General features: G+C 43.9%; 1 protein-coding gene across 1 annotated transcript; it reads right to left on the minus strand.

The window, feature by feature from the left end:
* Positions 1-6,013: 6,013 nt before the first annotated feature.
* tob1b (transducer of ERBB2, 1b) lies at positions 6,014-9,484 on the minus strand. Its single transcript, XM_034559252.1, has 2 exons — positions 9,235-9,484; positions 6,014-8,137 (listed from the first exon to the last, which is right to left on the minus strand). The coding sequence occupies exon 2, from the start codon at positions 8,024-8,026 to the stop codon at positions 7,025-7,027; it is 1,002 nt and encodes a 333-aa protein (XP_034415143.1). The 5' UTR covers positions 8,027-8,137; positions 9,235-9,484; the 3' UTR covers positions 6,014-7,024.
* Positions 9,485-12,816: the final 3,332 nt, after the last annotated feature.

Genomic DNA, 12,816 nt, shown 5'->3' on the forward strand with positions numbered 1-12,816 from the left:
TGGAGAGAGTGATGGGGGTTCAGGACGAGTCGGGAATAGAGAGGGAGAGATATGTGAGCAGTGTGTGTGCGTGAGAGAGAGATGTATTACACCAAACCCATCTATATCAGCGCCTCTATGCTTGGTCGTCCTCGAACACACCACCAAACGAGGCTTGCCTGGAGTGATGCAGCCATAGAAACTGTACAAATGTGCCTCATCACAACGGGACCTCTGTGAATGTTTATAGGCATAGATACCGACCAGTGGCTGGAAGGTCATAGACGTAGTCTCTAAAATGTCTCCAAGGCTAAAGGGTTGGTTAACCCAAGGTAAAAAATATATATATATAGGTGTATGTCATATTGAAAGGTCGTTAGAACTAGGGCTGCGACGAACAATTACTTTCACGATTGACAATCCTTTTCTTGAATCAGTCAATAAAAACATGTAGAATTACTTTGTTTGCCCAACCAATGGTGCAGCCTCACTTTTGAGGCTGTTAATGTTTTTTTCTCCATTGAAGATTGAATTGACAATGAAAGTGTGCTTTTGATTGTATTTTTTTGACTTGTTGTATCCCCTGGGCCTCACTTGGGCTCTCTCACCATATCAGTATTCAACGTATCCTCTTACGGCGGTTTGTTAAAAGAGTTATTTTGTTATTTTCCGTGTCCAGCAACACAAGCGATCGGTGCGCCTGTGCATCAAAAGTACTTGGTTAGCAGTACTTGGCTTGGGTGGAAATAAATCTGAAAGTGACGTTACCTTTTGACTCACCTGTCACCTGTCCTGGCTCATACGTCCAAATTGATTACAAACAAAATACAAAATATAGCCATCACTTTTTGTAAGTACCGCTATGAACAGTGTATGAGAGCAGCCTGCAGTATTTGATCAGATGATGCTGTTAAATGCCACCCGACAGGCACAACAAATCCTTTTTCTTTTCCCAGATTATTGGAAATACAGAGATAAAAACCAAACCGATAGCTAACGGCTCGAACGTCATGCTGCAGCACGGAGATCCGTGGAAACCATTGATACACATTGCATTTATTTGCCTTTGGTGAATTGCTGGGCCCTAATTCATCAGCTTCCTTTCTGCTTCAGCAAGCCATTATCAGCATGAAAAAGGTGAAGGAGATGTGTTGTCATGGCTACATGGTTCAGTGCAGTCAGAGAAAAAAAACATCTGCGTATCTCCCTCCTTTGTCCCTGTCTTTTCTATTCACGTGTCTCTTTCTGTCGACCCCGCCTGCCGTCTTCCGGGTCCTCTTCGTGACTCGAGAGCGGCAGGCTACCCTACATAGTAGCTCCAGAGGCGCCTTCTAAAAGGATGACGTCAGCGCAGGCTATGATGCAGGTGCGAGGGGAAAGAATTTGTTCCAATGCCGTATTAGCATACAAGTCGTCCCCCACAGGTTGGCTGCTGTGAAGGGGGGAGGGGCAGCATGAGAGGCGAGGATTCTCCTGCGATGACGCAGACACCCTGCAAGGGCTATTTTTAAACCTACTGAAGAGTGCAACACCCTTTCAGCACTGCAACCTTCAACTGTGCCTTCGAAACCAAAACAAACAGAGACGGGGAGGCTCGCCGAGGAGGCATGAAAGTGCAATGGCAACAATGCTCTTTCTCTTTTCTTTTCTCTGAAGCTCAGGGAGCCACAATGAAATATGGATTACGAATCCATATTGCTGAGACGTGGTGCTTTATAAGTCGAATGATCGTCTGGCTTGGAATAAGAATAGGGTTGAAATGGATGATCCCCACTAAAATGACTTGGCAGCACTTGAAGGCTGACTGAAGGTTCTGTGCTGGCCGAGCACAGCACAGCTTGTATTCATTAAAGTCTCAGCTACAGGTTTATCAGCAAATAACACCGACTGGATAGGGCTTTTTAAATATATATATCTATATATAGATATATATATATATCCTCTTTATCGTCCTCTCTCTTTGGTCTTTCTTTTCTTCCCCTTTCATCAAGTGAAATGTTGAGCTTCCTTGAATTGCAGATGTGCTTCTATGCTCCTGCGGCGGTATCTCTGGCCCCGGGCCTCTGAAAGGTCAGCGCCTCACTCTCCAGGCCAAACTCAGCAACCAGGAACAGGTGCTAACCTCGCTACCTAACGTTCGTGAAGGCAACAGCTCCAATCACAGCCTTAATATAGAAGCATTGAAGGTCAAAACCTAGCAGCACCTGTCCGCGCTCAATGACAGAATGGAAAATGGGTCATTTTCTTTATAATTCACCTCAACTACAATCCAAAACATTACGTATTTTTCTCCCAGCTCCTCTCTCTGTTCCCTGGCATTGTGCTAAAATACTTGGACCCATCTGTCTTTGCTGGAAGTGATAACTAGCGCTGTTCAACCACAACTGAGATGTATCATCTGCACTTTAGGATGACTCACTCCGGCTTGCTCTTTGCCTCGTAAACACTGTGTTTACAGCGCATCAGCCATTTGGATCCTCAAATAGAGGCTTAATATGAGTGCTTGTTTGAACAAGGGGAGAAAGTCTGCCAATGTGGCGACATAATTCTGCCTAATTCTTTCCATTACCGTTTGCTTCGGTAATTGTAAGCAGCTTCATATTTAATGTGCAGGCAGGAGATTGATATTAATCTTCTCATCCAACTCTCAGCAAGAAAGCAGTTGTTCTTAGATTCCCCCCTTCTGAATATTTCCAGTGGGTAATTTCAAAAAACTTGATATCAAGTATGATTTGTGTCTGTTAACAGATTCAGACAGAAAATACCAAATGTCAATATTTAAAAATATATATATTTAACCTTGTTCGCTTTCTTGCTGAGAAGATTGATGAATTTTGTATGTGATGTAGCTACAAACGGCAGCCAGTTAGCTTAGCTTGACACAAAGACTGGAAGAATGTGAAAACAGCTAGCCTGCCTTTGTCCAAAGGTAACCAAATCCACCAACCATCACCCCTAAATCTTATATTTCACTAGTTTAATTTGTACCAAAGGGTAAAAGAAACACACTTTAGAGGTACTGGTGGGCACCTCTTAAGCGCTGTTAGCTGCTGTTAGTTGTCATTAGCTTCAGACATAACCAGGCTAGCTGTTTCCATGCTAGGCTAAGCTAACCATCTGCCGACTCCAACTTCATATTCACAGTAAAGACAAGAGAGTGGCATCGTTCTTTTCATCTACATCTCGCCAAGAAGCGAATAAGCATACTTTCCAAAATGTGGACGTATTCGTTAATATGACAACACTGTGGTTAAAGTTCACAACTAAATGTTCAGGTTCTTATCACTTATCTACTTATCACTGCCTTTCCTTGAAGCTCTAAAAGGGTCAGCAGCTCCCCCCTGCTGGGAACAGCCTGGGGTCGGCCCTGCTTTCCCTTCCTGAGCCGTCGGATGGTTTGCCAGTATCTCTTCACCTCTCTTCAGCAAATTGTGTCCGATGATATCACATTTTTATTTCAACATGTCGGGATTAAATGTCACAATTGGATATTCATCAAATGAAATCTGTTACGCCCCGTCTTTGCTTCCATGGGTTTTCTGTGTAGCTTAGTATGTGAAGCTAGTGTCAGGAATGTATCTTTCAGAGGCAAAGGGGGGAAAGCACGCTCTGAAACAGACAATATGGAGTCTCAGCGAGGCAACACCCCACACCCTGGGAGTCTCCCAGCTGGTGTGACACCAGACCATCTGTGGGCCTGTTTATCCCACAGAGCCGAGGTGGTCATGTGGAACGGTGTGTCTCTGTGTGTAAATACATGTGTGTGTGTGTGTGTGTGTGAATGTGTTTTGAATATGGTTTACCACTCAGGCTGCAGGGCTCTGCCAGACTTATTGAAAACTTGCTTTAAGGACCAAAATTGATTATGTGGTACAGAATTGACCCAGTTAATTAGTTTACCTAGCCCCAGAAGGGGCATACGTAAATCCTTATAATTATAAATTGTAATAATATAAATGAAATAATTATAAATTATAATAATAAAGGGAAATGAATAATCCAAGGTTGCATGATTTCTTTTCTTCATTTATGGTCTTCATGACAGCTTTAGTAGCTTGTAAAATAGCAATATGCGGGCACTTATTTTGATGAATTTACTGTATGTCGTACCACAAGTGAGACCAGAATTAGCTAGCTAGCGGGATTTAAGGCCCCAGAAAGAGCATTGGGCTTTGAAGCCAATTTCTTTAGAGGCAATACCTTGTAATTACACGATAGCTGGGACCATCACGAGAGGCCATTGTGTTTCCTGATAGACTTAAATTGGGGACAGAGACGTCTATAGATTCACAGATCTTTTTTTCTTTTTAGGTAAACTAAATTTCCATTATGAACACGTATCATTGGTTCCTAAAAGTTGTACAATCATGGCCACTTCACCGGGAGGAGAGCGCAGCAGCCCCAGATATGGGCCTCCAGTTAGCGGCTGCAACTCAATTTCAGACGGAGCAAAGCCCTGAAACCGGGGTCACAGAGAGCTGTAGCTGCATGTTTACTTGAGTATTTACCATGTTATGCTTCTTTTATGCCACCACATCTATCTGACAGCCATAATTTTCAGATTAAGAGTTTGCATAACAAATGATTGATAAGTTTCCAACATACGGTGCATTTTAACTGTTGGTCCTCCATCTGTCCTGTGAACCCTTTATAAAACAAGCAGGGTTTAGTTGCATTTCAGACTTGTCAAATATTAGAGAGACGACCACAAAATCAATAAAATATTTGAACATTTGGCTGTTTTATTCATCACATTTGTTTAATTTGTCCAGACCGTGTGAAAACAACTCACGCACGTAACCCCTGTAAAAACCCAACATTTTGTGCAAAAAATAGTTTAAATAAATTAGATTAGTTGCACTGGTAGTCACGTTATTTTTTAGCTTCAGACAGAGCGACAGTTTCCCGTCTTTATGCTAAGCTAGGCTAACCGACAACGACTGCAGCTTTCATATTTACTGAGCAGACGTTCTTCTGGTCAATATCTAGGCAAGAAAGCCAAAAGCATATACTTTCCAAAATGGTGAACTACTCCAATTAAATGGCCACGTTGTATTTCAATTTCACAATTAAACACTATTTAGTTCAGATTTAATAATCTCAAAATTATCTCACGAGCCCAAAGATTTACTCTAGCTAACTGTGTTAAACATTCAAAACAACCAGTAAAATATATTACGCTTCTCATGTATAGATCAGTATTAACCACCTAAAATAAATTCAAGGGCAGATCGCTACTTGAATCTGATATTCCATATTTTGATTTAAGAATAATTTTCTAATTGAGTATTTTTACATTATCGTTTAGCACTGCAGTTAGTCAAGCCCGGGATGAGCGACCGTTACACCACTACAGAAGTGCAACAGCGCCATTATTTAATATAGTCTTTCATGTGAACTAAACATCAGAATGACATAATGGCGCTATAAAGGGCACTTCAGTATTTGGGATTGGGTCCGGTACTTAGAAACACTTAGTCATTTATGAGCACCGTAAAAAGGCGTTGGGTGCATTGAGCCGGGTGGGTTTGCTCAGCCGGAATGACACCTGTGTACATAGCAAGTCTTTGACTTGAACACACAAAGCCACATTTCCTCAGACCTTTGAGTCTTACAGGAGATGCACATGTGATAAAAGTCTTTGGGGACTCCAAACATTGTGAATGTTTAGTGCGTTCCTTTCCTTCTCGTGACACCCAAGGCCAGATTTCAACACGCTCTCCCACCATGACAGTAATTGATGTTTTCCCGAAACGTAACGCACCGACACACAAACAAAGACTCAGGGCTCCATGCAACGGGCTCTCTGCTCATCGTCTCAGCTGGGATGTCACGTGGCTACGAGACAGTTCGTTAACCTCGAGTCGCCCTCATGACCGAGTGGCAACTCCGGCATGTGACCGTCAATACGATGATCTGCTCAGGCAGAGAGGATTGCCCAACAGCAATAGTCTGCTACTGGTTAAGTATTATAAAAGAATAGAAGCAACCAATACGTTTGAACAAGCAATAAACGAGTCTGGCTCTCCACAGATCATGTTCAACTGGAGTTTATTTTATTAAAAAGACCAGGGTGCAAATATGAAATTAAAAAAAATAAAGACAAGCATATCATTTTTAAGCATTTAATACAAACTTAACAATATAAACTATTTCAGTCCCTCTTGACATGTAAGACACTGACTCAAAATACTTTGTTATACCGTATTTTCTTCTTTTTTTTCTTCTTTTTATCAAGTATTGCACAATGTAGGTACAAAAATTAATATTCATACGATTACATTTTGTCCATTGTATAGCAAAATCTTTAACCTCTTAACAGAAAATACAATTCATCTTTCAGAAAAAAGCAAATATTCCTACATTTGAATCCCACCACTAAAGGAATACTCTGTACATAATATTGAGAATATTTTATGTACTTTTTTTTTTTTCTTTTTTTTTTTTAAAGATGGGTTTCTTTAACAATTATCTTTTAAAAAAAAAAAAAAAAAAAAAAAAAGGAAAAAGCTGCTGCAGCCATCACAGATCACTGGAGTAGTAAAAAGATATAAATGCAACACCATGTCATAGAAACAATATATACTCTGATATCTTACAAACTCTGTACTAAATTAAATTATACAATTAGAAAAAGACCAAGTAACCCCACTTAGTAGTGCCAATTCATAAAAATTAGCCTTGTCTTACCACCTGTAAAATACTGTAAGAGGCCAAAACTTGAAGCTTGTATTTTTATATTTTTTTGTTGAAACTTTTTGGAGTATTTTCTCAACATGGTAAAAAAATTTGTGCTTGGTTGGCAAAAAGGAAAGAAACAACGATGCATGTTGAATTGAAGTAACCAAGCTTGGATGTGTTTGTACAAGCTTTTAGTAGAAACAAACTCAAGGGGGTACAGTAAAACACCCTTGGGCACATGCGCTTGACTGACTAGACACTATATCCTTGAAAGTCCAGGTTTTTTTTTTCCCTCCAAGTGTGCGTTTTGTTTTTCCTTCTCTTTGAGCCACCATCATTCATAAATAACATCGTTGTGATGAGTTTAGTTAGCCATGACCGGCTGGAATTGCTGGTTAGAATACTGCATGTTGCTCAGACTGAAGTTGAGGCCATCCATGAGGGACTTGTCGTTGAGGCTTCCGTAGGCTGCGAACACGTCAAAGGCATTGTTGTACTGCAGGGTGCCGAGACCCAGGGAGCCCTCCCCGGGGAACACGGCTCCAGGGCTGGCCTGATCCTGGAGGCTGGGGAAAACAAACTCCTTGGCGTTAGGGGAGAGCGCGGAGGCCTTCTGCTGCTGCTGGCCCAGCCCGTAAAGTGAGTGCATGGAGGTGGAGATGGCTTTCTGCTTCAGAAGGGTGTTGACATTCAGTCCCAAGTTACTGGTGGGGGATGTGCGGGCCACCTTACTGCTACTGCCACTGTTGTTGGTGGCGGGGTTGTTGTTGCGGCCACTGCTCTTCATCTTTGTGGAGCCGAATTTGGTGGCAGCGAAGGTGGCAGTGGTGAAGGTTAAGGGCTGCGTGGAGCGGGGCATGAAGGAGGGGCTCACGGCAGCAGACTGCCCGAAAGGAGGCGAGGGGGAGCTGGACTCTGATGAAGCCCCGACGGGGTCACTGATCGGCATGAACACCTGGGCCTCGGGGTTAAAGCTGTTCTTGATCTCCTTGTCCAGCTCCGACCCGTTCTCATTGTTATCATCCACGTAAAGCACCTTGACCGGTCCCTTCTCCCCAATCTGGTAGGACACCTCAAACGGGTCAATCCACACACTAAGGTCCTGAGGGAGATTATTCCGGACATCTTCAATGTCCAGCCCGCTCTCTTTGGCTGCCTGCTCCACCACAGGGTCCACCTTCTCCCCTACGTGGATGCACCTGAACCCTGAACCTTTGTATGGCTTATCCGGATACCAGTGGCCTTCATATTTCTTCTTCAGCTGCCTCTCGAGTTCCTCGCCGAAGATATTCACACGACGCCGAGGGAGTTTGTTGTACAAATAGGAAATAATAAAGTTGAGTGCTACTTGAATTTCAAGCTGCATAGCTGCTTCAAAGGCGAAGATATTATTTTTGTTGTTCTTCTCCCGTCACAACAGAACTCTTCAGTGCTTCTTGCCAAAATGAATATCCTTGCTGCAACAGGGTTTAAGATCCTGAAAGAGCAAAAAGGGGAAAGGCATTTATTTAGTAGATGAAACTATTTGGAGAACAAGCAAAACGAATGAAAAATAAAGTGAATATAATACTAAAATCATCATTAGACTCAATGATGTTTCATCTGTATTAGCTTCTGATAACTCTCCCCCCTCCTATAGCAGTGCTGCATCTCAGCTGTACAACATAAACAGCTATAAATAAACAGAGGCCCCTGACTCAGACGGTGTCAGCAGTGTGTGTTCCCCAGCGGTCTGCTGTGACACAAATACGCAAGCAAGGTTGACCTCTACGGAGGGCGGTGGATCTGATGCCTGCTGTCAAGTCAGAAGGATTTTTCGATTGCCTCATTTTGGCGCACGGACATTCCCCGTGCGTGCATGTGTGCGTGCGTGCGTGCGAATATACATTATTATTTTTTTTAAAACCTAACCAAGCTATTCTAGTGTTTTTCCCGTGCACCGACTGAGCTACACGGTGGGCAAAGGAGCACGTACAAGCTTGGGACGAACATTGCTGTTACATAATCGCCATTCAAAGTCTAGCCACGGCTGTAAAGCCGTTTTTGTTCTACGACAGCGCAAAAGACACTCGCGTAATTACACGACGACAGTGGCAACAAATACGGACAAAAAGGAAAGATAAAACTTATACCGGCTCGCTTTCTCGTCACGCGCGGCTTCGATATAACCGACCGATTAGCATTAGCTGGCCGGCTGGATGGAGGGTGTGAACAGAAAGGTAGCTTGCTAGCTATCTGGCAGACAGATGGCGTTAACGTGTAGCTTGACCGGCCGGTTATCGGCGTCAGCTCGCGGGCACGGACAGTAAAAACGGTCACGTCACGGTAACGGCGAGAGAATATGAAAAATCGCTTCAGTCTGGGCTAACGACCGCGTTGATGGACAGAAAGCCACTTAGCATCCAATTTAGCGAAAAGCTGCTGGACAGACTGAATACTGGACGGTGAGAACGTTCAATAACACCGTCGGGTGGCAGTTTGAGAAGGAAAGGGATATCGACAAAAACATACACAACTGTTTCATTGTACGAATAAACGAATGTTAATGCTGATGTCAAGTGAATATTTACTTACATGGAAATTAACAGCAGGTTTTTTTCTTTCAATAGCCAGGCTCCGCTCCAGTAGGCGTAATTCGTGTACAGCTTCTAGCGTTACTTTCTAAAGGAGATACAAAAGTACGATGCCGTCGTCTTCGTGTCTTTATAAAGCTCCAGGGGATGCCTCCGTGGGGGTACAGTTGAAATTCCGATTAAAAGGCTTGCAAGCTAACTCCCCGCAGCCTGGGAGTTTTTACAACTCTGCCCTTTAAAACAAGGGCTGATTTGTTTTTATAGTAGTCCTCCGCCACGGACATGGAGGAGGTGGTGATGCGGCTCACAGAGGTCAACACCCAGTAACGTGTTTCTATTGGCCGAGCGCGGCGTCGTCATCGATAACCGCCCCGACTACAGCTGTGATTGGATGGTTTTATGCTCAATCAACTGCAGGGTTCTATTTACGGTAGTGGTTTTCCTTTCATGTGCTCTGGGACTATTTTATTCGAGCAGGTTTTTTATCAAACATATTGTTTGATGGGGCAAAGTACGATACCTGTTACACCATTAAATAAAACCTAACACCATAATGGTTCAAGGGTAACATACTGACAGGTCTACACTTGTTTCAAATGAAGCCAAGCCTTCTTAAAGATCCTCTGTGCTCAAAGGCTGTGCTCAGTCGTGCATGAAACCTATGGCTGAACAAGGAGTCTATTGAGACAAATGTGCTCACCAGTCTGTATAATTACCGTTGCCGGGCCAGAGTCCACAATGAAATGAAACCATGTCCGGCTCTGCTCTTCCCACTACAGGGTTAAACAGAGCTAGATGGCCACCGTGGCGGAGGGACACACCTGTCACTGATTGTGTTCCGGCTTCTCTCCAATAACATTTTAATGTTCCTCAAGCTGGCTGTAGCTGTGTATCTAAACCTTACTGCGTTTGCTTATTGAACGTGGTGTTCTCTGACAGGGCCCCGTTGTATAAAACAAAACGGACGGAATCTCACAATTGCCATTAATGTAAATATTGGCAATATTTCCTCCCACTGTGTACCTGTTATACACTTCTCTTCATCATTGATATATACAAAATGGATTCCTGCAGCTCTCCGGTGCCTGAGGGCTGGCTTCTTGTTTTTCCAGCAGCTGTACAGTGCAAGGCCTCAGCTCTCCCCTGACAGGCCTAAGGTGTTGTACACCACGGCCTGCTCTTACCTAACATGGGCTCCCGCACTGTGTGTTTGTACAATGAATACAATGCCACATGAATCGTACAGCTGGAGGGGCGCGTGGGCAGGGCTGGGGTGGAGAATGACGTGGAGAGGAGACAGGCTGTCCCTCTGGAGGAGGTGGGGGCGGAGGGGGGTATGTATGTCATATCTGTAAACGCCACATTTGAGAGCTGATTTGTACTCGATCTGCCTGCTACATGCAGGCTCTCAAGGGGGAACAGCCAAGGAGTTCGATATCATTTCAGAGGCATGTATGATGGATCTGAATCAATATTAATTGAATTAGGTAGTCTGTTTCCCTAGTCATGCACTTAATAAAGGATGGCAGAAATTAAGAAAAATCTGGACACAATCCTCTTCTCCGCTGAGCTAAAGGGAACACGTATGCTTCAAAGTGCATCATACATCACGGCAAACATCAGAGTGGCCTCAGACAGCCAGCGATATCCCCCGTGAGAGCGTTGGCTTTAAGAGAATGTATGGAGCACAAAGAGGAGAGGGAGTCTTTCATCCCCATTCTTGTCTCTTTAAGTGTGCGTTTCTTTGTATTCACAGCAATACTCCTCTTTCTCGTGTCTGCAGATCTCTGAAAAGAGAGTTAATCCATACATTTAAAAGTAACTGCAGACTTAGACCAAGCTATAAACTAAATGATATTACTCTATTGTGATGAAATATATAAATGCTGGTGTTGATGTGGACATTTCTTAGCAAATTATAAAAAAAGTGTAATTTCATTTAAGAATTCAATGGTAGACAATGGCTCAGAAAGCCATCCACTGTTTAAAAATCAACCCTAATCTTGACAGGACTACTCCGAGAATCGACCGTCTCAGAATAGGCCTGTCAAGTAATTAGAACTTATCCACGTCACGAAGTGAAAGAGCGTTAACGCCCTCCCATCATGTAATTATCAGTAACCACTGTGTAGCATCACAATCACAGCCCGGCCCAGCCCAAGCCTGTTCCTTCCTTTCTGTGGACGGTAAACTAAGCTCTCAGCACAGGACAGAACGTTTGGTCAATCGGTGCTAATGACGATAGCGATGTGCTGCGACGAGAGTGTTTAGATGAATCACTAAGTCGTGACGATTAACTCAGTTTTCTCATTTGGCGGCTGGCTAGTTAGCTAGCTAATGTTAGTTAGCTTGCCAATCCCAGCATGTTTATCATGTTCACGTTCCACTGTTCCACCGCTGGGTCCCTGCTTCCCTGCAGCTAGCATACTGCAGCCGGGAGGAGAGCAGGCTCCAGAGAGGGAGGCACTGAGGCTTGAGCTAAATTCGAGTTGCTACAGCCGCCACGGTCTGTCTATGAAGCATGTTCTAGTTCTTGTCTCATTTGTGGTCTGATAAACAGTCAATTCATCAAATTCAGTGCCCCATATTGCTATTTTCCAAGCTACTGCAGATGTTTGACCGTAGACTGAGTATAAGAAGTGAACGTAGTCATCGTGACGTCACCTATCGGTTTGTGGGCCTCCTGTATGAAGCCGGAAGTTCGGCAATTTCGCCCTCTCGCCATCTTGGATTACGGCCAATGCCACGTGGTTTTTGAACGGAGGTGACCATAAATGGAACGCGGAGGAGTGACGTAGCGACGCGGTATACATCTCTGGAAGTGGCAGTGAGCTGTCAATCACATTAATCGCCCTGAAAAATACTCTGCTTCTGGTTTGTTTGACTCCAAATGTACCATAATTTACCAAAATGAACATCATGCTGTATTGAAGAAGACTTGAAACTAGAGATTGAGACTATAAACTCATGTTTACAATGTTACATCTATATGGAGGTTTATCGTGGTTCACCACAGTGCTACGGTCGGTGTGTCGCTCAGTACCACGCCCCAGTGCCATAAACAAAGTTTTATAAAATGCAGCGGGAGGGCTGCGGGACGCTACAGGGCTTTCCAGATTGAGTCTCAGCAGGTGTGAGAGATGAGTCCCTCCACCATCAGGGATCTTGTGTGATAGATGACCCGGGCACAAACTTAACACACCGCGGGGGTGCCTTGGATACACACCAAGGCCACCGGAGCTGGCTGGTTTATTTTTTTCCTCACGCCACAGGAAATGTTCAAAACATTCGCACGATAGGCTGCATCGCTATTCTGCCCTAGCACTGTCAGAAATACCAGGAGCAGGTCCAGAGTCCCTCTGCTCATTCTCCCACTGCAAGTGTTAGTTTTGGCTGTGGGTATAGGCGGTGCTTAACAATGACCTATTTGTTATTCTCCACCAGAGTATGGATCTGGTGAGTGGCGAAGGTTTCCTCCTGTTGTTGTGAGTCCGTCTGGCTGGGGACCTGGAGGTGAACGTGGCAAATAAAGTGAGATGTTTTTAGCGTGACTCATGCTAATTTTTAAGTGAAGTGAGTCCAC

Source organism: Cyclopterus lumpus, chromosome 19 (genome assembly GCF_009769545.1).
Source record: "Cyclopterus lumpus isolate fCycLum1 chromosome 19, fCycLum1.pri, whole genome shotgun sequence".
In the NCBI taxonomy this organism is placed as follows: domain Eukaryota; kingdom Metazoa; phylum Chordata; class Actinopteri; order Perciformes; family Cyclopteridae; genus Cyclopterus; species Cyclopterus lumpus.